The sequence below is a fragment of the Xiphophorus hellerii genome, chromosome 8 (genome assembly GCF_003331165.1).
Source record: "Xiphophorus hellerii strain 12219 chromosome 8, Xiphophorus_hellerii-4.1, whole genome shotgun sequence".
NCBI classification, from domain to species: Eukaryota; Metazoa; Chordata; class Actinopteri; order Cyprinodontiformes; family Poeciliidae; genus Xiphophorus; species Xiphophorus hellerii.
Genome location: NC_045679.1, coordinates 2,810,699 through 2,838,447, shown reverse-complemented (window position 1 = coordinate 2,838,447; position 27,749 = coordinate 2,810,699). Strand labels below are relative to the sequence as shown.

Here is a 27,749-nt window from a genome sequence, read left to right as displayed (position 1 = left end):
TACCTGCAAATTCAACATAAATGGGCTTTATTTATCTCAAAGGGAAATTAAATGTTAACTCAAGTATCTTCTAAGTGATGCTGTGGGTAGTAAAGATCTCCAGTAGCAGTCACTGTTGCAGTGAATCTGAGGAGGAATCTGACTGAAGATTGTTGCTGTATGACTGTCTGATGACTGGAATGAAAACCAGCTCAATTTCCAGGCAGCAGAAACGATATTCTGCGCTAGCATGTCTTGGATGACATCATCAGTTGCAGCAATGCTGATTCACCTCATTTGCTTTTGCTGCTTTTTTAAAATCTCCGTCTGGTCGCTTGGTTAGAAAAGCAGACAGAGAAATGTTAGAGTTTTGTAAATTATTTCAGAAGCTGTCTTCTCTTTGTCCCAAATGAACGCCAAAATAAACATTTATAGAAAGGGTCCAACTAATAACTACTGCAGTAATCAATCAGTCTGTTGATTATTCTGATGAATTATGAATTTATCGGATTGTTTTGATGTAACTTCGTCTCTCAGCTGTAATAAAAGGTTAAAATAACTTCCAGTGGTGTCTTTGGTTGCACCGTCTTGTCTTTGCTCTCATTTTTTAATAAAAGGATCCATGATTAGTTGAACAAGTTTTAATTTTCCTATTAAATAAACAAGTTGCTGTTTGTGATGCATCAAAACTCATAATTACTTCTGAAAATTTACATCTTTTAAAGAAAAACAAGAATATGAGAATTAAGAACGATGATAAAAAAGTTTTTAAGCAAATCTAGGAAAAGAAAATATGAAGGAAAACTGGAAAAAGGAAAATAAAGAAGAAAAAATAAACAAAAAAAGAAATTTGATGAAAAAGAAAAAAGAAAATAAAGAAAAAGAAGGACATATAACAAATATGGAGAAAAAGAAAAAACTAGAAGAAAGGAAAAAAATAAGAAATAAAAAAAATAAAGAAACATAAAGAAAAAACTGGAGTAAAATAAAAAAACAGAAGAAAAAAAATAGGGAAAAAATAAAAACAAAGGCAAAAGAGCAAAGCAGCAAATATGGCAATAAATAATAATAAATAAATTTGTGGGAAAAGAGAAAAAAAAGAAACAAATTAAATAAAAAACACAAAAAGTTGAAAGAAAAACCAGGAAAGAAAATAGAGGGAAAAATAAAGCAAAACAAAAGGAAGAAGAACAAAACAGGAAATGAAAGAAATGCAGAATAAAAAGGAAATGTACAGAAAACATGGGAAGAAAGAAACAGAGAAAAGTAAAATACAGAAAACAGAAAAAGTAGAAAGAAAAAAACCAGAAACAATAAACAAAAGGAGGAAAAGTTTCTGAAGACTAAATAACGGCTGAGCTGCAGGCCTGAGTTACACATTAACACGTCTGACCAGAGGGAGGAGTGGCTGCGGCTGCATGAAGGGGAAGTCTGACCAGAACCGAGCCGCGGCTCTGCAGCAGCAGCAGCTGAAATAAACTTCAGAGTCTGAATGAAAACTGCAGCCGTTTCCTCTCCGCTCTGAGCCGCTGCTGTGAAACAAGCAGAGCAGGAAGTGAGGAGACGATCTGCGGGACTCAGACCGCCGATGCCCCGCAGAGACGCGCCTCGCAGCTGACGCAGCAATCCATGGGTACGTCAGATCCACCGACTCCGCTGTTATTTAGCTCCGTTTTACTTTAAAACTGCAGCTTTTCTGTGTTTGCGTGAGCGCAGGCTGCACCGCAGATCTGCAAGTCATCCAGCGGAGCCGTTTCTGGTTTATGAGCTTCCTTCTGATTCACTTCTCAGCTCCACTGTTTAAAACAAACAGAAAACATGCATGAACCAAACGGCGCGGGTTTTATTAACCTTTTAATAACATTTAGAAACTTTCGCATTAGTTAAACTGTGGCGATTAACCGAATCTTAACCGGCTGTCGATCTTCTTCATTTTGTTCATGTCGGTATTCTCAGTGCTTTTTATTATTATTATTTTAAATGAAAATTCAAGTTATTTTTCAGGGTGAAAACTGGAGTTGCTGTTGGCTGTTAGCCCCGTATCGCCCAGACCCAGTTAGAGTAACTTCAAATTTCAGTTTCCAAATGAATTTTCTTATTTATTTAGAGAAAAAACAAACAAATAAACCAGATTGCATGTTAAAAAAACTAAGTGCCTCCTAATACTAATACTTGTCACCGTGGTGCCAACAGCTGCCATCAAGCTTCTTTAAAGTCACTCAAGGCCTTTCGCTTCACTTGCTGTTGCACAATTGATGAAAATCACCATGAAAAGCATCGTTATGTCCAGGTTTTGACTAGGCCGCTCCTAAATCTGCATTTTTTGTGTGTGTTTTTATGAGGCATCATGCTGCCACCGCCGTGCTTTACTGATTGTTCCTGCTGTTAGTTTTACACCAGATGTAAGTTTCCCCAAAGTTTTGATGTTTTTTAGTAAATGTTGGTGGGTTTTTTTGTTCTTTTGGGTCTGAACTTAATGTTAATTTTGGTTTATCAGTTTCTCCTGTGAAGGTTTTCCATTGTTTCGTGTTTTCTCAATGGTTTTCTGGAGACTAAAAACCATAAAAATGTCTCTGGAGTTTTGACTAGATGAATTGATGCCAATCAGTTTGCTTCAAGTTGATCTGTTGTTGAATTATTTTGAAATTAGAGCCTGATGTGTTGCTTTTTAAGCTCTTTTAGCCTACTTCATGCTGCCAGGAAGGTTCTATTCAAGTCATTTAATATGCTTTAAAACCAAATGTTAGTAAGAAGGTTTTGGCTTCTTACTAAAACGGAGAAATTATTGTTTCTCACAGGTTGGTTTAGTTTTCTTACCTTAATAGATTGAAGTATAATTGTGTAAAAATGCCTCTTTTGTTTGATTTTTAAATTGCTATGTAATTGTGACAACAAAAGCAAACCAGAACAGATTATTTCTCTGAGATGAAAAAGTGAAAACGTTCCTGATCTCTGGTATTTCTCATCTATAAAGAGTTTAAAAATAAAACATCAGCAGGAAGTCATGAAAATGAAAATCTAAATCTCAACTTGCTGAAGATAAGAAACATTCATGCAAACTTTATTTAGTGTCCAATTCTGTTCAAAAAACATAGAAAACCTGATATTTGCATCAAATCCAAGAAACTGAAACAACTTTTAAAGATCGATAAGAATAAAAACGCAACATCAGAGTTAAAATCTTAACTCTTCTTATGAAACATCAACGGAAATAAAAGTTGCTCAAGCTTAAATTTGCTTCTTCACAACATAACTGAAGACATTTCTGATTCTGTGTTGATAAAATCAGAAAATTTGAATGAACGTTTGGACGTTTCCTGGTTAGATGCAAAACTGAAAACCTGTTTCCATTCCGCCACAAACGTTTCTTTGTGAATCTGTGATGTTCATTTAAATTTAAATCCATCTGCACTTAGCAACAACAATCCACATCAGGATGTGTAAATATAAATGTTTTTTTTATAGCAGCTCCAATATGACACTAAAATAATTCAAATGCAGAAATAAAATCTCAGGTGTAAAACTAACCTGCTTTTTAAAATATTGTTTGTATTTTTTAACGTTTTCATTAATTTATTTGACAGTGTGCTGATAAAATAACCCTGATGGAGCTGCAACACTTTTCTACCTTTCCACCAGCGTTGATCATTGTTGTGTCTCTTCGCCTGGGATTTTTTTATAGTCAAAGTAAAATCACTCAAGTGAGAAAAGAAGCATTTTGTCATTTCTAGGAACTTCTAATTAGGAACTTCCTGTTTCCCTGGGGTATAAATATTGTGTTACTCTTCAAGACAGCGGAGGTCTGTCACACACTCACTGCCTGGTACAGATTAGGATGTGTGATGCTGTGGGCCAGTTTCTCCTTGTTAGACTCCAGAATGACAAGAATAGAATAAGATTTTAAATCAAACTTAATTTGTTCGCGCTGAAAATAGAAATGTGACGTATTTTGTTTCTGTTTCTGTGTCCAGATGTAAATCTAAGAGAAACCTGGGGGCGGTTTATTTTAAAACTCTTTATACTAAACTCTAAGTTTTAGATCACAAAATAAGGACATATTTTGAATTTATTCATAGATTTTGTGCAGAGATGGAACATGCACGGTTACTAATGTGGTTTGTTCTCATCACTCCTCAAAATGGGAAAGACAGGCTGCTCTTCTAAACTTCCCCACATCTACAATCGAATTGGAAAACAACTAGAAACAATTAGAGCTAATTAGTGATGCTGTGGGCCAGCTTCTCTTTCTGAATCAAATTAATCCAAAACATGATGAATAAATTCATAATGCTGGCTTTATTTGTTACAGGATAAACATAAATATTTATAAACAGAATGAAAATAATGCAAACTAAATGGTTTCTGTCTCTGAAAATGATTGTGTTGAAAATCAGGAGTTTTTCTTATTTATCTGATGTTCCTTATTTTCTGTTTCATATCCTTCAGTAGATTTATTTGTTTTATTTTATTCCACCCAAAACGTAAAAATCACACAATAGTAACTGTTTGCGTTTTATTCTGGTTATTTTTAGCTAAAAAACATGGATTTGTTTTCTCTTTTCCTGACTCGGTTTTAAGGCTTCGCTGAATGAACCAAAATATTTGACGGCTCTTTTATGTTTTCATGGATATGCTTGTGGTGAAGAGAATAAAAACTTTATAGATTTTCTTTAGAAACAGCGTTTTGAACTCCTGCTTCATGTGGAGCAACGTGACGTAATAAAAGCTGCAGCCGACCAGAGGATTTTATAGCTGCTTGTTTTTCTGATGCTGGTTATTTAAATCGACTACAACAGTTGAGGACAGATTCAGATTACGATCTCTCACTTCACATTAAACCACCAGGACAAACAAATCACTCAGTTTTCAGAGTTCATCTTCTTTTACTAAATAAGCTGCACTTTTTGTTTGTTTATTTCAAGTTTTGCCAGTTTAACAGCTGATTGGTGGTTTGAGTTTGTACAAAATGATTCCTGATGTTTTCAGCTTTTTATTTATCAGCTCTTCATTGCACTTTAGAAGCATCACTTACTGTTTATAATGTTTAAAGCTGCTGTATCGTTTTGTTTTTGACCAATATAACAAACAAATTAAGCTCCAATTTGGTTTTTTATGTCAAAATTGCAAATAGTGAAAATGTTGCCAACTTCTTGGCCAATTAATTAAGGGATTAAAAGTTTTTAAAAAGTGTTAAATTGTTACTGACCAGATTAAAATTCATGCTATTATTTGAAACTATTTTAGTTGGTAAATATTAGCTTCTTATTTCTAGATGACACAGTTGGTCTTAAAATAAATTTCCTTAATGCTAACAGTTTCAGTTTAGCAGAGTTATGTATCCACTGTAAACACCAATTGTTAAGAAATTTGGGGGTATTAAATAAAAAGTAAAATGTCATCAGCATAATTCAAAACTTCACGTTGAGGATGACTTTTCCAGGGATTTTGATGTATTCTTTATTTAGGATTAAAATTTCCACCAGGAGAAAATAAGTAAAAGCCCAACAGGAAGTTACTGTTTGGAATTTAAATGTCATAATTATGATATTTGGTTGTGCTGTTTCTCTAAGCAGCATGGTTTTGCTTCAGTATGTCAAAATGACCACTTTCTGTTTGGCTTTTATTTTTTCTTTCATGGCAAAACTGGCTAGCTGCTATACAGAGTGTCAAAAATAAACACCCTCTACTGAAAACTGGTGGTAATTTGGCTGCAGGAGAGGAACATGAGAAACTGTGACCACAATCCATGTTTTAAATATTTTAGTGCAAATTGAAAAGACCATTTTCAATGTAAAGATTTGAGTTACGCTGATGACGTATTACTGTTTATTCAAAATCCCCAAATTTCATTACAATCGGCGTTTCTTTCAAAAGAAGAGACACAAACCCAGAAGCAGCAAGATCAAATAAATTCACTACAGTTACATTCACACAGCAGATAAATGTGACCCAAATCTGATTTTTTTTTTTTTGACCATATGTGACCAATATCCGACTTTTTCAAAAGTCTGACTGACCCAATTCTGATAGTTTCACCCAGTAACAAAATCTAAGTTGTACCACTTTCACATGTGGAACTAAATCTGATGCGTATCTGATAGTTTCAGACTGTCATGGTGAATTTTATTCGACTCCAGAGGGTCGATAGCATCCAACTTGTTGCTCCTGCTCTGGATAAACGGCGTTATTTGAACTTTAGTGATGTTGATCAGCTGCTCTTGTTGCTATGGTTATGCATCATAATCAACTAAAATCCTTTTATCTGCACAGCATCCAAAACTAGAGGGAATAGACAAATTAATGTTTTTAAAAACATAAAGTCGGAAGGAAAGTAACAAAGATACTCCATCATGTGTGTTAGCTTAGCGTCTCTCCTTTTCGCTCGTCCGTCTCTTTGCAGTTTTGGTCGTCCTGCAGCATCATGTTGTCTGTTTCAGGAACAAAATGTTGCTGCCATCCAAAACTCTCTCATCTTTCTGTCGTCTTTATTCTTGCTAGCTTATTTAAAAAATGCAGCACAACAATAAATTCAAAGACTTACCCAAATTTCAACATAACAGTCATTTTTTATCTACTTTTTTCACTGCTTTCATATGAAAAGTTAAGGTTTAGTTTTGTCATATCACTCCAGCTTGTGCTCTTTAATTCACTCCTATTATATTTTTAAGCCACAGTTTCTCTTTAATCTGCTACTTGCAGATGCATGGACAGTAATATGTGCAGCCACCACTTATGGTTTCATTTTTGTTTTGACAGCATCTGTTGTTTGCCTGAGTGATTGAGGCTTTGATTCTTGCTTGCGTGGCTCCCCCTGTAGGCAGGAATCAGTGTCTTAGCATTTCTTGAGTGGATGAAGGCCTACTTTCATAAATTAATCATTTGGCTGCAGATTCTCACGCTGCTGTGGCCTAACTACACGTGTTTCATGCACTGACCAAAGCTGAAACTATTAGTGTGAATGTGAAACCGCCGCGGACACCCGTGATAAAACTGCTGTGGTTTCAGATGAGACGACAGAACAAGTGAAGTGAAGCCTCTGACATGGCAGTCGGGTTGAACCGCCTGCAGATCTGGGTTGCCTGTCTTTGATCAGATGAGACACGAGCCGCAGCGTTCTGCTTCCTGGGTCATTTAGCCCAAAGGAGGCTTTTGCTTTGAGTCACTCTGGACGCGCTGCGTGCGTTTAGACACTCGGTGGTTTAAATGGTGAGACCTGCTGCTCAGGAACCAGCAATCCTCGCTCTTATGAACACGAAATGTCACAGTGTCTCTGTTATCTCTTGTTCTGTTTGCATTTCTGACACTTTTCAGTGAGTTGGAGTAAAACTCTGGATGCCAACACTGTTCCTCTCTCTTAAAGTGGCAGATCCCTGCAAATATAATTAGATTCAAATGTCCTCTCAAAGCTAATTTTTCTATTATTGTTTGAGTTGATTGTATTATTCACCTCAAACTGATTCTTTAGAGGTTGGAGAATAAAAAAGTTATAAGAATACATCAGGTTTAGAATGTAACTGATGAGTTTTATTTAGCAAAATTCTAAATCCCTTGCAAACTTGCAAACACCAAATATACAGAAAAATGTCTTCCTCCAATAAATTAGCGTTTTACTTAGTAATATTTAATGATGTTTATGTTGCAGCTCCATGTGCAGCATTCTTAATTAACTACATCTTTGAGATTGAACTGATTACATAACTAAACATTTTCCATTGGGAGGAAATATATTTACATAAAATATTATGTGGATTTCAAATTATAGTTATTTTGTTGTTCTCATATTTTCTTTTACATACGACTTGTAAGAGACTGATTTGCTAAAAAAAAGTGACAGTATTTTTATTTTTAAATTAGATTACCAGTAGAAAGATACGGCCTATTAAGTTCAAGTCATTGTTTATAACTGAACACAAAATAAACATTTGGCCTTTGTTTTGTTGTATTGAACCCAACATGACCCTAAAACCCAAGTACATAGGAAACCATAGAGAATAAATACTATCACACCTCAATATATGCTGAAGGTTTTAAATATGAGAAGGGTAAATTAACTTTGGTGTTCCTCAGGGATGTGTTTCTAGTCCCTTGTTATTTTGCTGTACATATGTAACAGTAGCTTTAAAAAACTTCTTTTATTTCCTGATGACACATTAATTGTTTCACATGAAAATGACACAATCTGAACAATAAAATTAATTCTATTAATTTCTACATTTCAGGAAACTTTATGATAATAACCGTTTTTCAAAACAGATCTAAAGCTAAATTTAGCCCGTTTTAACAAAGGGTGTTGCAGAAATTGAGCTCAGTTTTCATTTATTGGATGCATTTTTGAAGCGAAAGGAAACCGATCTGAAAGCAAAGCTCCGCCCACTTTGGTAGAAGCCCACCAAAGTGGGCGGAGTTAAGAAATGCGGGGGGCGTGGTCAAGTGTGGGTTGAGTGGAGAGTGTGAAGCAGGGATGAAACTTAGCGACTTTCGCTATATTTATCAACTTTCAAAATCCTGTAGTGACTTTTTTTTGTGACATGTCTGGTGACTATTGTTCTGTATTATTGGAGACTTTTATCATTTCCACTTTGAGTCCACGTTACAAATGAATTTCATTTGCTAATGTGAGATACTCTATCGATCAACACTCGTTATTCCATCTCCTGACTCGCCACTAGGGGGCGTGTGTCTGAGTGGAATGCTGTGATGGAGACATAAACCAAGCTGTTTAGCTGTAATCAATGCTGTACCACTGCAGTACCACCATTCAACCCAAAGAGGGCAGCACTGAAATGGTTTCAGCCAAAATACCACAGAATTAAACAAATTGACACGAAAATGTCCCAATTTGCACAGAAACATAAAGATAGTATCTTTAGGGCCAGTTTATATCAGCAGATAAAGGATGTTGTGGGTTTAGTTACACTTTAAAAAGTGTTTTTATTTATAATTTTATCAGTACACACAACCTGGTTTGTTGTAAATAACTTGCCAGCTTTGAGCTTCTTTCATTTTACTGTTGAAAATGTTCACATACTATTACATCATTTCTGTTTTGTTATTTATCAGACCCATGTGTTTACCACACAGCCTGTTAGCAGATAAGCCTTACTTCAGTCAGTCTCAAACAAAAAAACATTTGATTATTTTTCTCCCGATGTTCTTGTGCATTTTGTTACATTTTGTAAATAGGTGGCCTGTTCTTTGTTCCAGTCTGAGGGGATGGAAATTCCCCCGGTGTCTTTTTTCAGGTCCTGCTTGTCCGAGTGTGTAAAAAGGAAGTGTGTGTGTGTGAGTGTGAGAGATCGGCTGTATGGGTGGCGTCCGGCAGCCAATCGCATGCTTCCTCAGAGGAAGCAGGAAGTAACGCAGCCGTCCAATCAGAGGCCTCGACACCTTCAGGAAACCTCAGCTGGAGTGTCAACGCGGTTCAGATTAACTGCAGACTTCCTAACAGACACATCTCGTCTTTTTTTAACCTCCAATAATTTACTCACCTTCCACCTGAATCGGCTCGTCTGCTCTGGAACTGGAGACTCTACTCCTCCGTTAGGCCGTCCTCCCGTCGTTCCGCTGGGCTTTTTTTCAGAAGTATGGTTGCTCATCTTCCCGTGAGGCTCCAGTCATGTCCGCCGCCGTGTCCGCGCCTTCGCTGAGGAAGAAGAAGTCGTTTGCTCGGAGCTCCAAGCCGAGCACAAGGATGTGCGTTCGGGAAGAAAGGGAATTCCTGTGAGTTTGAGCTCGTCGTGTGTTTTCCTTTCGCACAACTTTACTTTGTTTGTCACTCAGTGATGCTTTGGTACATCGTCGGATATCTGGATTGAAAGTCAGAAATGAAAGGAAATCCTTTTTTCTAATGTTTCTATTGTAGCAACTTTAAGGTTTTGGTTACAGGTCAGAAATAGCAGCAGCTTCACTTCAGTGGAAGAACAAAAAACACTGGCAGTGACCAGAATTAGATTTACTCAACCAACCTGGTTCAGAGGCCGAACCTGATGCAAGCCAGTTGCAAAAGAAGCACAAGTAGAGCTTTTCGTGCTCTGGGCTGTTTACTTTTATATCTTTATATCTTAGTGTTTGGTGGCTTCAATCAAAATGGAAATCTTAAAGGGAAAGTTCATATTTTTACATGTTCTGTTTGCATGGAGGTAAATGGAGCAGAGACGCATTTTAGACTCTCTGCATCTTCAATTTGATGCTAGAAAATAACTTCTCCTACCAGGAATGAAACAATTCATCTGATTAATCGGATTCTTGAAATAATTGTTAGCTAATTTAGTAATTGATTAATTGCTAACTGGAGTGTGCAGGCTCTAAAAAAGGCAATTTTGCTGAAGGAACAACGCATTCAGAGCAGTAATTGAGCCAAAACTGTAAAAAATATCAATACATTTTGATTTTATGATTAAAAAATGTAAATCTGTTCAACCCATAACTCCTCAAGTGACAGTTTTATCTTCACCTGGTTCAAATTATGTAAATAAAATCTCCCATTAAGCATCTTTAGTGATGAAATCGTTAATAAATAAATGAAAAACAGATCAGTTCTACACTGTATTTAAAAAGCTGAGCTTTTCACATGTTAATATTAAAAGATGTTTTAGCTGCAGATGCAAACTAGCTAGAAATGAGGCGTTCACTGAAGGAATGATCTGTTGGTGCGTTTTATGCAACAAAATGTTTATTTTCTTATTTTAAAAAGGAATTAAGTTGTTTATTTGCATCTGTTCTTGCAACACTGCATGAAAAAGGCTCTTTTAGTTATGTGAAAATTTGCAGAATGTGCAAATTAATCGTCAGAATAATCAGTTACTATTAACATATTTATAGTTAATTTATAATGGTTAACAATGACAATAGCATGAGATAATTTAAGTTTTTGTTTTTATAACATTTTAGAAGATGAACACAATTCACATCTTTCCAATTCTTTCCAACTAATTCAGTCCCAATTAAAATTCAGTTCAATCAAATCTAAAAGTTTAAATATATTCCCTGGTTATCAGTGACTTAGTGCTGCTTTGCATTTCTTCAGACAGGAAAGCATTTTAAATGTCAAAAATGTCATTTAAATGAACTCCTGCAAAACTTTTATCTCTGCTGAAATGAAAAGATGGTTATCTACCAAGAGGTAAGATAGTTACAGCTACTAAACGCCACACAGAACCCCGTTCAAGAAAATAATCTGCTTTTAAACAAAGGTTTTAGAGATTAAAGATGACATTTATGTTTATTTTAGTCCCATTTCACCACATAATGCAGCAAATTTACACCAGGCTCATCTGACTGGTTTGTTCTGTCAGAGATTTGTTATATTTCACAATAATCAGCTTAAAATTGGATGTTTTTATTGCTTTAAGTTGAACAGTTTTAATGTTTTATGTTTCAGTAAACAGGTGAAACTTGATTGAAAGGTTTAGAAATTTAAATATTTAAGATAAAACAAGTTAGATTTGAGCCAAACGTCAACATTTAGTCGGTTTTGGTGACATAAGCACTTAAATAAAAAAATTTGTTTTGATTCGTGGAGGTCATTTTCTCCAAGACACTTTTGCTATTTATTCCAGTGGAGACAAAAGTTTATAATAGCATCCCATAGTCCTCCATTTATTGGTAATTTCTCTGGTAATTCCTCTGTGAGGTTCGACGGCGAGAACACGAGACGTTCACAGGAAGTGTGTTCTCATTTTCGACACCGAATGAAGTGCGGTGAGAGCGGGAGGAAAGAGGGTCGAATCTGGAAGATTTTCGTCTTCAAAGTCTCCGTGCAACTTTCTGAACGTCTTAAAGCTCAGCGTGAAAAAATATCGATGTTTTTAACAAAGAGAATTAACCGATTAATTCTGGGAAAGGTTTCATGCAGAGCAGCGAGTCTGACATTGTTGATGCGTTTCCTGTTGAGCTGGACCTCCATATTAGGACACAGGAAGAGATGATGCACATGAGGACACAGGTACAGAAAGAGGAGCTGCTGTTGCTGCAGTGAGAAAGTTCACTTTCTCTTTCTGTTCTGCTTTCAGCTAGTTCTTTATTTGCAACAAAACGAGGAATTATTCACGTCGGTGGTCATCGATGCGTTTCGTTATCCTAGAGAATCTGCTGGTTCCACAGAATCGTTGCTAAATTAAACCCGTATCCATCAAAAATGCTCAGTTGTCTCATCCTAAATCAATTTCCTCAAATAAAAAACTATTTTTGACTGAGCAGCCAGCTAACTACAAACATAAATAATAAAAACAAAGCCAGAATAAACTCTCGGTTTTTAAAAATTATTATTTAAAGCTAAATTTAATAAAATAAATCCTCCTTGTTGTAAAAATTGAATAAACAGTCAGAATAACATGTGAAATTTGTTCATGTTTGTGCATTCAGTCCAGCTGCAATGTTTAAGGTTCACAAACATTTTTAAATATCAAACAAAATCAGTATTTTTTTTTTATTAATCTTATTTAATGCACAGCCAATTTTAGAATTAAGATGAAAAAACTACCCAGACTAACCTGGAAAACCATGAATTAACTATGGTTACCCACATTGTTTAAGTTCAGTGTCAGTCTGGTAGACCTGGAGAAAAAAATATCCCCTAAACAGCATCTGTCTAACAACGTAATATAAACTAAAACAACTGAACAAAAGGGACATTTTTAGTCCATGTGACAAATCATTCCTGCAAGAGCAGAGGTGTCTTAATATCTTTTGTGATTGAAATCTTTTCTCATAATTACACATTTGAGTCATTTAAGAAGACGTATTTACATATTGAGATTTTGGCACTAATAGCTTTCCGTAGAACCTTGTTAGACATCTCTAAGAGCTGAACGCTGCACTGCATTAATTACTTTCTTCTTAGATTCAAGACCAATTGCATATATTAATTCCTCAATGTTTATTCCCAATTTGGATTATACATTTGGGCATTTTTTGTGATTTTGGAACTAATAGACTTCCATAGAAACCCTGCTACATGTCTCTGTCATTGTTAGGAGCAACATGCAGCATGAAATAAAACTTTTCCTAAGAATAACATGCTTATCTCCCTTTAGAAGAGGTATTTGAGATTTTGGTACTAACAACTGCACATGCTAAATGCTGAGCTGCTTTAATCATTTTCTTCTGAGATAAATTAACGTAAATCTCTCAGTATTTATATCCAATTTGGATTATAAATCTAAGCACTTCTGTGATTTTGGCACTGAAGGGCTTCCATAAAACCCTACAACATATATCTGTCATTGTTAGGAGTATGAAATAAAACTTTCTGGTGAATACACGTTTAGGTCATTTACGGGTTGTTTTTTTTTCGGGCACTAACAGTTTTCCATAGAAACCGAATCTGTGAGCGTTTCATTAATCACTTTCTTCTTATATTCATCTAGATAAGCCCACCTGCTTCTACTCACTTGTTTCCACCTGACATCAGAAAAAGTGAAGCTTTGATAACTGTTGTGGTCTCAGGATGGGGAACAGGAAATGTGCTGCGGCTTCGAAGGCGTCGCTCGCCGGCTGCGTCTACTTCCTGGGCCGGTCGGCCCCGTCGCAGCTGGGGCGGTGGTTTACCTCTGACCTTTAAGGCAGGCTCACAGGGGGGGGTCTTCGTGACTGCGCTGGGGCTTGCAGCATGCTTTTAGTCACAGCTTCAGGTTAACCGCAATCCATTTTCAGTAAAAGACACCTGGCATCTGCTGGAAATCTTTGCAGCGCAACTGCTGCAGGTTTGTCTTGTAGCATGTAGGCGTGGAAATGTAAACAGATTTATCTTTATTGCTTTGGTTTGGAAAACCGCTACAAGTTCTATTAAAAAAAGAGACGAACCAGGTTTAGCAGATTTCCGAATGTTTGAGCAATAATGTGCTAATTAGCATAAAAACGTGGATAAGAACCACACAAACTCACTAATAATCCATCATAAAGTAAATTTTATTCCTTCTTCCACCGTAGAAACCCTGTTTTCTGCTTCACAATTTGTTTATGGTGCACTAATTATGTTTTCAACTGGAGGTTAGTCTAAAAGCAGCACAGGGCCGGATTTAAAAGGACGTGGGCCCCGGGCGGGAGATGATTTAAAAAATAATAATCTTTTACTCATGAAAATATTGATGCATAAAATATCAGCTGAAAGATGTGCTGTAACTTCATCATTTTCAAATAATTTGCTGTCATTTGCATTCATAACAATTTCAATAGGTTAGAACATGCTTTTATTTTGAAACTAAACGTTCTGGAGCCCTTTAAGGTTAAAATAGCTCGTTATAGGGAATAAAGAGACTTTGTGTTTGGAAACGTAACAGAAACAAAATGTCCAGAATGAGGAAATAATCTGTCGCCTCTTTGATTGGATGTTTTTCACATCCGTAAAATTTTTATGGCAGAAAAACTTCATGTCAAGTGAACATTTCTTACTGGACAGATTTTATTCCAACTGGTTATTGAGTGGGAACCATTAAAACCTCATCAGCTACCTGGACTGTTTAAATTATTCTTTTACATTTTTTAAATGTGTATTTTTCCAAAAACAAACAATTTTATCCCTAATATAGTTTCATATTAAATTAGAAAAATCTGTTTTTATGAGTGAAATTCACAATAAAATTGAAAAAATTAGTATTTTCTTTTTCAAAGGTGGAAAATATAACCACAGAATATTCTTGCAGAAAAACTTTTTGTATTAAATATAAAAATTCAAAACGTAAACCTGAAAAACCCAGATATTTTTTTTACTACAAGTGTTGCATAGATTAATAATATTTTAGTTTATTTGTAAGAGGAAAACTTAAAAATTGGACTTGGCAGAAACAAAATAATTTTTCAGGTGAAGAAGCTTCAGAAAATGATCAGTTTCAAACTGTGATGCTTTTGCATTTAAGCATTTGTTTGTTTTTCAGTTAAATTGAGCAGAAGACACATTATTTTATTTATTTAATAAAATAAAATAATTATGCATAGTTATGCATTTCCTTTTTAAGATATATATATTTGTCTGTAAACCCATGACTGACTTGTCTTAGCAGTTCCAGATTATTTTTATAAGTGTTTCTAAAATCTAAATAAACATTTTAATGTGTAGTTCAGCAGAAAGAGGTCAGAGTTTAATGGTTACTTCAACAGTAGGAATATAATATGTCACAGAAATGTTTCATTTTCGTTGGATTTGATGAAATTTGTTCCATTGTGTCTGACCGGAGCGTAATTTCAGGTCTTTAGATGTTAGTAATGAGGTAATTTAGCAGGAATCCTGTCCTGAGACGGATCTGCAGGGGTTTTCCATCCACAACTACAACAGTTTCAGTTTCCTCTTTACAGAACGACGACTCCTTTAGCCGAACGCTGGTGGAAAAACTAAACCATCGAGTAGAAGACATGACCAAACCTTTACACACGAGGACGAGTTATTATTTTATTAAATTGACAAACACCTTTTTAATTAAATTTATTTTGTTTAATTCTCTTCAACAATAAACTAAACAGTTTTAATGGAGCAAACCTAAATAATTTGATCAAAACATAAATGTGGTCTTTAGGTTTGTTTGGTTAAATATAATGAAACAACATCCTAACTGTGTTACTGTGTTTGTCTAAATATTTTGCATGTGTGTTACTTCTGCACCAGGAACAGGAAATGGCTCCTTTCTGCTATATTTATCCAAACTTTAATAGATAGATCTGCTTTTCAGTTTAAATCAGGCTTGTAGTTTCAAAATCCTTTCGAATAAATTAAAACATAACTGATTTGTTTGTTTTTACATTACAAGCCATTGTAGGGCTTTTGTAAACGATTATATCGATTAATCAATTAATCAGATAAAAGTGCAGATTTTAAATTTAATCATCTTTTTTAAATTTTTAGAAATGCATTAGAAAATTAAATTTATTTTAGAGAAGGAAATAAACATTTTGGTGCATTATAGGACGTAATAGAGAAGACAAACAAACTAAGAAGGTTTGTGCGTTTTTCTTGTAAAGTTAAAACCTCCATGCAGCTTTTTATCTAAAAGTAATTAACTGCAGTTCTCAGATTCTCCATGTTTTCTACTTCCTCTCATCATGACATCTTCTTCCTGTATTTACATCTGGTTCTTCTGCTCTGGACTCGTCTGACCCATAAAGAGACCAAATGTTCTCACCTGGTTTGCAGTGACACGTTCTGGTTGACTTAGAGTTTCCGTTATGTGTAAAGAAACCAAACCGCTGGAAAAAGTTACAAGTTTATCAACTGATTCAGAACTGCAGGTGTGAAAATCACTATATATATTATTAACACATTAGATGTGTTAATGTCCCTCTCATTACTTAAAAATGACACCTTAATGTTTTTTTCTTAACGCGTATCTGATTCAACCGCCTCATTTATGCCACATTCGGCCATTTGAAAACATTCTGGGGGCCACAAATGGCCCCCGCACCACACCTTGAACACCTCAGTTCTCCAGGAAATCAGTGATATAACATATTCTTTGTCATTTAGGTCAAACTTTTATATTTGTGAGTAAATTTTTTGATTTTAAAAGGGTTACAAAAGTCTGTTTTTGCTCATTTTGTTGACTATAAACCCCTGAAACACGATTTTCTTCTAGAAACAAGCAGTTTACCTGATATTAAATGATGTATTATTACTTTAGGAGAGATAAATAACTAATCTAAAATGATTCAACTGGCCAAATAATTTTCTAACTCCTGAATTTGTCGCCTTGATCTCGTTTTATTGTGATAAATCCACTGCATACCTGCAGCTGCTGCCTTCTCTTCCCGCCTCCTCAGGTGAAAAGCAGATTGGAATCAGGCGTGTGAATGAGTCCAGACATATTGTGTTTATTCTCAGAGGAAACATGTTCCAATGAGTCTGGTATGCAAGCTGCTTCCTTTCCTGCGAAACAGCAGCTTTCTGATCGTTATCTCCGACCAGAAAAACAAATAAAAAGGAAAAAAGTCGAGGTGAACGAGTTCTCAGAAGAAACAAATAAGTAATTTAAACCTGTCGGTGCCGCCAGCGATATGTAAAATGTAACTAATCTTAAACCACAGATGCAAATATTTCTCCTTTTAAGGCAATAACTGGATAGAATATCATTTAATAAGACAACTAACATCCCTACTATCACAAAATACTTAGAAATGTTTCCAATAACTACTTCAACTTGGTAAATCCAGTAATTCAGAGACTATATTTTGATTTGTGACACATATTTCCTTCTATTATTAAATCACATGATATAAGTTAATTCATTATCAATCATATATTGAGTTTTAATTGAAGCAATTTAACATGGCACCATTTTTCTTCATGATAGCACTGAAAAACACACAAACTTACCAAATATTTTTGGTTTATTCCTTAGTGTAAATGTCATAGTACACTTGAAATAAGACAAAGTTAACTTACACGCAACTTTTCAGCAAATAGAGGAGCTTGTTTTACGCCAATATTTCACTTAAAAGACATTTTTCCAGTGTAAAAAGTGAAATAATTTGCCAATGGAGCTAGTACTTCATTCAATATTAAGGAATTGTTGACTTAAAGCTTCTATGTCTCACTAAAAAGTTACTTTTAAGTTAGTTTTGTCTTAATTTCAAGTGTAAAATATTTGCACTAAAAACAACCAAAATAGATTTTGTGTTTTTGCAGTAAGAAAAATGCTTAAATTAATTTGATGTCACTGTTCCAGACACAAGTGTTGGTTTGTAATCAGTAATAAATACAAGACTACTCTTCTATCCTTGGATATTTTTGAATTGAGAATAAATTCTCAGTTGGATGATGAAATAACCAAAACCAAGCTCAAATCTCCGTTTCTTTTTCAGCCGACTTCCCTTTAAAAACAGAGAAATGCTGAGTTCAGAGTCGGGAGGCCGCCGTGTTTTTTCACTGTTTCTGTGTTGCTCTGAGCAGGATTCAGGATTTCCTCCTGGGGGTGATAAGCAGCCGTTCTGACCCGGTTCTGACCCACATTAGACTTAGTGACAGAGTTATGTGTTAGCAGTCAGATGATAGCATCTGGATTCCCTCTTCATATCCAAATGAAAGCTCAGCAGAGCTGCCAGAGGTCAGAGGTCAGACACAGTGTAAGGCTCCTCCCTGGTGATTTACTGTCAGAGTTTGCTTTCCTGTTTCATCACTGTTATGTTTTCAGAAAAATGTCTTATGTCATCACTTATCACTGTTTCTACAAAAATCATTCCTATGGAGTGAAATAATTCCATTTTTGAAGTTAATACCTGTTTACTTAGCAAAGATTAGCAAGCGATTACATTGAAATATAGATGGTTTATTTAAGTTTCTTCATGATTAACAAAAGTTAACCTCTAAATATTACCGCGAAAACAACATAAACTAGTAGGAAAAGTAATAAGACGTCATGCAGTTGCTTTAAATCTTTACATTTTCAATGTTTTTGGACTGAGTTAGCAGCTAGCACTCAACTAACATTTAACCCTAACAAGATGAAATACTTACATTTTAGCTGAAATTAAAGAAAGCTTTGTTATTTAAAGTAGTTAAAGTGGAGAAATGTGGTTTCTAATCTTAATGTAGTTGAGAGAGACAGAATAAAACCAGGAAGGAAACAACTAATTTAGCAAAAAGGTACCATTAGCTAATGGTTACAGGTTCCCAGGTTGACTGGAAATAGTCAACTTGGGAAAATTAAAAAGGCTGAGTAAGAGTAAGAACACCAAATCAAATCAATAAAATAATAAACAAAAACTCAACATGAAAAAAAGATCACCAACAAAAACAGCTTCTTGCTAGCTCAGTGAATAGTTCCTGAGTTAAAGGAGTAGCCATTTCTAAAAGTGTTTTTATTATTATGTTAAGGCAGGTTTTAAAATACAGTAAACTGAACAAATGAAATGATCAATATGAAAGAAAACCTAGAAGGAAACAGATAATTTAGCTAAAAGAAACTCTGCTAATAAACAACAAACTCATCAAAAGATGAGCATTAGCTAACAGGTTCATGCTAGCTACATAAGTTGTCTCTAAACTGACTACTGGATTACCTTAAAACAAATATAAAGTTGTTTTTTTTTAATGGGAGAATGGTAAAATTCCCAAACTGAACTACAAAAGCATTATAATAAGAGGAAAACCAGAGAGGAAACATAGAAGCGTTTCCAGAGACCTAAATGGGTTTTTCAATGAGTTATTGGAGTATCTAAAGGAAGATTTTGTAATAGTTTTTTTTTTAAGCAGGTAAAAACACTAAACGTTGTTGTCTGAACCACTGAAAACGTTAGTAGGACAGGAAAACCAGAAAGGTAGCAACTAATTTGACAAAAAATGGTAAACGGCTGGCCAGACAGAAACTAGTGAGCGGTTTCTAACTAGACTGAAATTTATTACAACCCAGATGTAGATTTCTAAAAGTCAACTTCTTCCAGTTCTTTTGGTTTTGCACTTCAGACACTCATTACCACACCCTCCTTCCGTCTGAGCTCTTGATTTTGTTGATATACTGGAAATGACACATAAACACATTTGAAGATTAAAAACTTCATTAAGGGTGTTTACTTTATACTCTCCAAACACACACACACACACACACACACACACACACGCACACACACACACACACTCAGATTTTTCCCTCTAAGCCTTGAACTGCAGTGAAAGGACTCGGGTTGCCGTATCTGAATCCATCTGTGTTCATGCAGAAATTCGTGCCTGCCTCCATGGAACGCTATCTCAGTTTGACTGTGATTATATAAGACGGAGAATGTAAGAGATAAAACACCAGACAGAGAGAGAGAGAGCAGATGGGAGGGAACAAAGGGATAGTTTGATTGGAGAAAGCAGGAGTTCAGATGGACGATTCGACCCGGATCGGATCAGACGCAGTGGGAAACCCGGACAGAAAAGAGTCCAACCAGAATGCTGTTTCTGTCATGGACCTTCTGCTGACTTTAGCCTCCACGGTTTTCACCTCCACAGTCAACATGCTGCGGGAAAATACTGCTTTCCAGAGCATTAGCAAAAGACTCAGCAGGAGGTAGAGGAGAACTTGGGTGTTACGTTTGATTTTCAGTTTGTTTGGACTTTCTAAGTGAAGAAGGAATTACTTCGTTGGACTAAAAGAGGAAAACGACGAATTGATTTTCACACTTTTATGCTTTTTTTCTCCTCCCTGCCTGCAGAACCATGTCGTTTCCAGAGATGTACTGGCCGGTGCCGATGCGAGCCATCGGGGCTCAGAACCTCCTCACGATGCCGGGAGGAGTTTCCACCTCAGGATACCTCCACAAGAAGGGAGGCAGTCAGTTCAGTCTCATGAAATGTGAGTCAAACAATTAAAAAGATCATTTCTGCCTTGTTTATCAGACAGATAAAAACATTCCTGATACACGTTGTTGTCTTCAGGGCCTTTGAGGTACATAATCATCCACAAGGGTTGCGTGTACTACTTCAAAAGCAGCACCTCTCCTTCACCACAGGGGGCGTTCTCTCTCAATGGCTACAACAGGTTGGTAAAAATTAATCAGCAAGTTTTATGGCTTGTTTAGCAGATTTTGCTTGATTTAAAAACAACAAATTAGTTTAAGCATTTGGACTAAAGCTAGCACTTTTGGCTAATATTAGCCCAAATGCCTGGTACTCTCAAAACAAGCGTAATGAGACCACTTTAAATGAGCTTTTGGTTCTTTTTTAAGGTACATCATTCAAACCAGCCATGTTTAGTCCGCTTCAGTCCAACTCTAGTTAATTTGTCTAGAAAGTCCAGTTTGTTTGAGGCAGTCCCAAAGGTCTGGTCCACCTACAAATCTATGTCTCAGTTTGGCTTAAGTGAACTATGGTTCGGTTTGAATTCATATGTGAACGCTAAGTGGACTACTTCCCAGTTTTCATCCAATAATTATTAACAGATAAATCTCCGATCATAACTCCTACATTTGTTGGATTCAACAGAGTGATGAGGGCAGCAGAGGAGACGACGTCCAGCAACGTTTTTCCCTTTAAAATCGTTCACTTCAGTAAGAAACACAGAACGTGGTACTTTTCTGCAGCGAGCGAGGACGAGCGAAGGGTGAGAACATCACTGAACTGTGAAAGTCTTACGTTTCTACTCTCTGCAGGAAGAAGCTGACAACTGGTTATTTTACTTTCTGTCTTACAGAAATGGATGCGATATCTGCGAAGGGAAATCGATCACTACAACGACAGAAAAGAGGCTCAAATTTCAAGGTAACCTCAAAACAACCTGGTCAAACCTACTACTTTTAAAATACAAAAGCATAAATTACCAGTCTGGTATGTAAGATACTAAATAAGGTACAAGACATGAACAAGACACAAGCAACCTATCACACACATCAAAGGGCAATTTTTAATCTCCAGATAATCTAGTCTGCACATTTTTGCACTGCTGAAAGAAACCCGCATACCTGAAATAAACTCTCACACTTACAAATAAGTCAGATGAACTTTTAACATTTGTATTTATGGTATGTTTGAACCTTCTGACTACATTTAGCCTCACAGCCTGTGCTTTATTTCAGACTATAACTGCAAACTCATATGTTAACCCTGGTAGATTCAGACAAGTTCAAGAGTAGCAAACGTTGGCTAAAGCTATCAAGCTAGATAGCTTTGATTTTTAAAATGTCAATGGCTCTTCCTTATAATGGCTACTTGTTTTGTACACCATGTTTATGGTTGTGTCAATGTGGGGTGTTGATGGTTTTACGCTAACTGTTAGCCTAGAAGCTACATAGCTAGCTGGATAGCTAAAGCAAAAACATCCTTTTTCTGGAAAATCCACAAAAAATAGTCAGTTTATAAACCACATATGACAGAATGATTGGCATTTTGATGTAAATGTAAGTTTTCTAAGGAGCTTTGAGCAATTTTATTTTGTAATTCATAAAATTTTCCTTGTTGCCACAGTGACTCTGACTCAGACGCAGACTTCTATGGCACCATAGAGAGACCCATGGAAATTAAACACGCTGTTGACACAGCAGAGGATGGTAAGACCATGCTGACACCTACAGCAATGCTCCACCGTTTAATTATCTATTAAACTTTAGCATCTGCTCTCTTTATGTAAAGATTATGTTGATGAGGACGATGATGAAGAAGATGAAGAAGACTATCTGAAGCCAGACGGTGATGGTTCACCAACAACAACAGGTAAAAACATCTAAAAAATAAATACAAGCATTATATATATCAGTCAATATTAACAGTTATTGAAAGTGTTTTGTTTTAAACATCTGAAATACAGCTTAGCTGATGACATGTCTCGCTTTATCCACAATTTTCACTTGTTGCCATTGTTGTTTATTTTTAAGCAGTTATGAGACAAAACCTTAAACTGCTGCTGTGCAAGTTACTCAACAGCCTGTTGCTAGGCAACCAAAGATTGAGTGAGTTAGTTGATACCGCCAGTGGCTCAAGCCTTTCCTCTGCCTACATCCGCCAGACCAGTCATATTGATCAGATGTATTATCTATTGATATTGATCAAGTGTCTATCGTGATATATATTGTTGATGTTTGTCCAGCCGTACTTCTGTTCTGTTCACATTTTCTAGAACATGGTAGAAGTTATTCCATGTATCTTGCTGAAGGTCTTTCAGTGTCTAAGTTGGTGATTTCCCCCCCTGCAGGTCGACCCACCGGGCCGCCTCCTGCCTACCCTCCTCCACCGGTGCCGGCTACTCCGCTCCGTCGGGATTCCAGTCCAAATGTCCAGAAAGCCGTGCCTCCACCTGTTCCTGGACAGCACAGAAACCCAACGAGCCCACTCCCCAAAAAGCCCTCCATTCCTCACCAGTCCCTCCAGAAAGAACAAAGCAAAGGTCCGCCCCCTCCTCTGCCCTTTGCCCCTCACCTGCAGAAGTCGCCGTCTCCGACTCCTCCTGCTCTTCCTCCCATCTCCTTGAAAACTGCTCAGAACAGGACGATCTCTTTGGGGAATACTGCCAACGATAGGAGAGACCTGAGGTCCCACTCTACCGTTCAGGTCCACTTGCCGGCCACTCTGCCCATCTGTGACCAGCTGCACAACAGGATGGTCTTGAACGGCCCGGTCAACAGCTCCCCAATCACAGGCAGTACCCAGTCTCTGGGAAACCACTGCCTTCGGACCAAGCCCTCCGTACCACTGCCCCACACCGAAGTTAACCTGCTATCCACTAGTGCCCCATCGCTGCCTGCCAAACCTCCAACATCTCCGCTGCTCAAACCTGGACTTCACAACAAGCCGACGATACCGAAACCGCCTCCACCGACGGCCAAACCGCCGCAGCCTCTGGAAAAGCCAAAGTCTCCGTTTCAGTAAGTTACATTCAAGGAATAACCAGAACATTTAAACCACCATTAGCCACAGTTTGGGGTGAACATTTTTCCAGATGTTTGGCCATAATTCTTGACAGTTTGGCTACGTTCAGGTGAATGCCACAGATATCTGACTTTTTCAATTCAAACCTTTTCAGCCACCAAAAATATGTGCCTCTTCCATATGTGGAACTAATCTGGACACATATTCGATTGTTTTGAAATCATTTAGGTTCTGAATTCTCATGTAACTTTTAACTGACTTGAGAAATGCGTCATAATTCTGCACCAGAAAGAGCTAAACCAAATAACGGCTGAAAACAAAAGAAAATCAACATTCACACCATTTCTGGTTCCAACTGCACCTCCAAACAGATTTCTCTGCAAAAGTTGCCGTCAATGTTCCACTATCGTGTGACGATACTTCTCCTATTGCTGAATAACTTCAAAATAAATCCATAGACGACCATTATAACTTTCGCTTTTCTTCTGTGCATGCGTGTCGCTTTAGGGTCATAAACCTTTCAAACAGAAGTCTGATTGCGGTTGTTTTTCATTAGTAGCATGAAAAGAAGATCAGATTTCCAAAATGGCGAAACTGAGCATCAAGACCTGCTGTGTGAACACAAACATAGTCAGAAATTAGGAACAAGACACAAACAAATTGATTTAATCCAAACAGAAAGAAAATGTGTTGCTCTCAGAAACTCCAAAATATGTTTTTTGAAACTTGGGGACCTGAAGTCAGCGTCTCTGATTTCACACATGTTCATGGTTTGTTTCACATCAAATGCAGTTGGACTGTTTTCTCATTCAACCAAAGCTCACAGCAGAGTTCAGTAAACCTTGATTTTACAGAAGAGGGATTTCCCTGCCATACCAGTTGGTATTCAGGTAGTGTCTAAAGCAGAAGTCTCCTGCTCTGGTCCTTCCAAAGCTGCTTCTTCTTTGTCAAGTCTCGCTCTCATTGGTTAATGTTTGGTTTGGTTCAAGCCAATCTGGGTGTGTCTTTGTTACAGTCTGTTCTTTGCTGCTGTGGGTGTGATTATTGGGAATGTCCTCCTATGATTTTATTTGCAGTGACATTTTGCAATGGAGAACCTCAAGGTTGTGGTTTTGATGGACTTAAATATACCCAGATATTTCATTTTGTCGTAAAAGCAACCAGCCAGAAGTGTCAAGTAAAATTAAATCTCTGCGTCATCTACGAATCTCACGATTGTCCACTGCGGTGTTTGAGATTTTGTTGTTTTGGAGAGTTTGTTAGGTTTGGCTTTTGCTCATGCAAAAGTAAATCACAGGCCAATAAACGGATACACCGCTTGGTACAACTTGTACCACCTCTGGAAGCGGTTATGGAAAACATGGAGGAACCAAAGAAGCAGTTAAAGTCAAAGAACCAGTTAAAGATGCCTCCTTGGTATCTAATGAGTCAGTCATTTGATTCAGGTGTGTTGGACACATCTACAAGTTTCAGGACTGAATTTGGGGACCATTTGGTCTGAAAGCTGAGACTAAGTGACCCCAAGATGCCAATGTCTTTAGCAGTGACCCAGCACAGAACTAGAGATGTTTTTACCTCCCTTTACATCCTCCTCTCTGTCTGGCGTCCAGATTCCTCGTCCAGTTTGGTTGTAAAAGTTCCAGTTAAACCAGTTGTGTCCACAATGCAAGTTTATATCTTCTTAAACAGAAAATGTCAAGTAAAAGACAACAAATAGTTTTTTTACTACCGTTTAGTAAGTCATGCCCAAAACATTCAGTGACCGTTTACCCAGAAACACACTTGGTCACACCCGTCTATTTGGCTAAATGTCCTTTTTATTAAAATATAACTTGTTTAATTTATTGTAGTGCCGGTAAAGAATGAAGAATTCACCATAATGTTTTTAATTGGGCTAATTTTGGAAACTAAGGAGTTTCACCTTTGGGATTTTGGCCTTTGCAAAAAGTTTGACACTACTCAGTTAAACTGTTTGATTCTTGCCACTACCTCCTTTATTATAGCAATTTCTCATAATTTTCTGACTTTATTTTTGTATTTTTTGTCTAATATTTCATTGTATAGATTTCCCATGTTTCTGACTGTTACGGTAGATAAATATGTGAGTTCAGACAGGAAATCTGCCTGAACTAGATGAATCTGCTTCTCTAACTAACGAGTGTTTTCTTGTCAGAAGAGCATCTCCAGACGGGCAGAGTTTCCGTTCGCTGGGAGAGGAGATCCCCGCTGATTTCAAGAAGAAACCAAAGTCATCCAAACACAGACGCGACTCCGATGACGACTACGAAAATGTAAGCAATTTACAAATAACACTAAGCAGCTTTTTGGCCTTTAGTCTCAGTTTTGTGACATTTTTTATATATTTTTCTGTATCTTTTGTTAAAGTTAAAGCTGAGTTGTTTCTGTGTGCAGGTGCAGCTGCCAGAGTCAGTTTTCATCGATTCAACTGAAACCACCTTTGTGGAAAAGTACGAGACTTTTTAATGCTTTACAGATTAAAAACGCTTTTAAACCAAAACCAATTCTTCTTTTCTGGACTTTTACTGCCCCCTAGTGGCAAAAGCCAACACCTATTTCTTCAATTATTTTATTTTTCTCAGCTTTTAACACTCGACAATCTTGTAGACATTTTCATATTTTATGAATTTAGTCTTTTAGTAATAATAAAAACCATGTGTTGATGTTTTCCTCTTCAGGCTTTTTAAAGAGTGCTGTGCTAATCCGCCGGATGGACTCTACGGCATCAGAAACTCAGGAACCAAAACTGCAAAGGTAGAAAAAATAATTATGGGTTAAAGTTCTTCAGAGGACGGTATTCTCTTGTAAAATTTTTGGAAAGTTAATATTTTTTAAATAATTCTCAGTGAAAACTTGTTTTTTAAAATCATTTTAATAAAATATTTACTTTGCGGTGTTTTTGAGGGGAGAACATCTTTTCTGAATGTGCTGAAGTTGTTTTTAAAGACTTAATTTGATAGTTTTGTGACTTAACTTATAACAGAAAGTGAAGAGTTAAGGTTAAAGTAGCCAGAAGTGAAATATAATCAGAAAATGTGTGATTAAAGGATATTTTTGTGTTTTTCAGGTGCTGGTGGTTTGGGACGTCGCTATAAACAAGGCCAGAAACTACAGACTGTTTGAAGAGGTAAGGAACCCACCAGCGCCCCCTGCTGTCTTATAATGACTCTATGTTTGTAATAACTCATTAACGTCTCCTTTTTGTCTGCTGACAGGATGACAGCGTATTTCTGGAGAGCGACCTGACCTTCCCCAACCTGGCAGCGCTGGTTGAACACTACTACAGCCAACCTCTTCCTCACCACGGCTCGCTGTGCCTGCAGAAGCCTTACGCCAAAGTCCTGAGCTGAAGCCAAACATGCAGCTGGAGACGCACCTTCAAACGGATTCAATACAAACTGAACTGAAAATCACCCAGAGGAGGATGGAAAACCGGCGGGAAATCAGAGCAGTTTGATGGTTGTGACACATTTTGTCCACCAGGAGGCGACAAATGACAACATAAAGCAACAGATTCTGGATTTGCAGCCTACATACAAAACATATCACTCAATATAGCTATAAGTATTTATTTCTGTATCATTTCTCTAAGTAATTTCAGATGTTAAAGCCTATGATGAGTATTTCTGTGTAAATCTGGCTGCGTCACACGACACATAATGACTTTAAACAAGCCAAACGGACAAAATTAAAGGCTAAAAGTCGCGTTCTGAACCTTCCTTGACATGAGAGAACAGAAACTTACGACTTACATTTCAGTTGGAAATAAAGGCAAAACATTAACAGAAGTGGAAAATCTTGTTTTCAAATTAACAATGCGGCCAAACTGGGACTGATTATCTGTTTTTGTCAACATTGAAACAGGCTTTTTAACATTTGTACATTCCTGAGTTTTATACTGTGCAGCTTTTGTCCATATTTATATGTAAATATGTAAAACAATGACTGTAAATATGTAAATGTGATGTTTTTTACAAAAATATATACTGAGAATGTATAAATGATTGCATAAAAAATGGGTTTTATCTTTATTTTGTGCATTTGTATATAGAAACTTCAGAGTCTGGTAATTTTGGATGATAAAGTTGAGCAACATAACGAGACAACACAATAAAAATAAGTTAGTTAGTTAATAAGAAGTCAGTAAATGTTTCAAATATCTAAAAAGATTTATTCACCTCTGGTTTTATATCCAAACATCAAATTAATTTCTAAACTAATTAGAAATTTCAGTAAAATTTTGTGTTTTTGCAGTGTTTAATATTAAATAAGCAAAATATGAATAAAAGAGAAATGGATGCTTTTGAAAAAACAAATATAAGAAAATCAAAGACTTTGTAGGAGTAGTAAGTCTGATTTATGCAATTACTTTTGAACTTAATCTGTTTTTTGCATTCATTTGTTGAATGTTAATGCATACCAAAAAACAAACAAAAGCAGTCAATAAACCAAAAATAAAATACTTTAAATATGTGAATCTTTCCATCCT

At 36.5% G+C, this 27,749-nt stretch overlaps 2 protein-coding genes across 6 annotated transcripts in view; both read left to right on the top strand.

Annotated features, from left to right (window-relative positions):
- Positions 1-27,749, top strand: part of LOC116724487 (NLR family CARD domain-containing protein 3-like) — a 638,369-nt gene that overhangs the window by 423,005 nt on the left and 187,615 nt on the right. The gene's annotated exons all lie outside the window — the stretch shown is intronic.
- sh3bp2 (SH3-domain binding protein 2) lies at positions 1,430-27,291 on the top strand. 5 transcript variants are annotated; one of them, XM_032570257.1, is made up of 13 exons: positions 1,430-1,612; positions 20,098-20,237; positions 20,321-20,423; positions 20,867-20,984; positions 21,075-21,142; positions 21,845-21,927; positions 22,010-22,090; positions 22,569-23,238; positions 25,416-25,533; positions 25,655-25,710; positions 25,939-26,014; positions 26,328-26,387; positions 26,476-27,291. In XM_032570257.1, the coding sequence occupies exons 2-13, from the start codon at positions 20,102-20,104 to the stop codon at positions 26,608-26,610; spliced, it is 1,704 nt and encodes a 567-aa protein (XP_032426148.1). In that variant the 5' UTR covers positions 1,430-1,612; positions 20,098-20,101; the 3' UTR covers positions 26,611-27,291. The 5 variants fall into 5 exon arrangements, with proteins under 5 accessions (XP_032426148.1, XP_032426147.1, XP_032426146.1 ...); XM_032570256.1 differs by lacking the exon at positions 1,430-1,612 and adding an exon at positions 9,359-9,699; XM_032570255.1 differs by lacking the exon at positions 1,430-1,612 and adding an exon at positions 19,554-19,952 and having other exon boundaries at positions 25,419-25,533.

Bases quoted from the DNA above. Each gene is read 5' to 3' on its own strand.
- sh3bp2 (XM_032570253.1), top strand. From the start codon at position 19,768: ATGGACGATTCGACCCGGATCGGATCAGACGCAGTGGGAAACCCGGAC. The intron at 22,091-22,568 runs GTAAAAACATCT...CCCCCCCTGCAG, and splicing joins TGGTTCACCAACAACAACAG to GTCGACCCACCGGGCCGCCT. The intron at 26,015-26,327 runs GTAGAAAAAATA...TGTGTTTTTCAG, and splicing joins CAGGAACCAAAACTGCAAAG to GTGCTGGTGGTTTGGGACGT.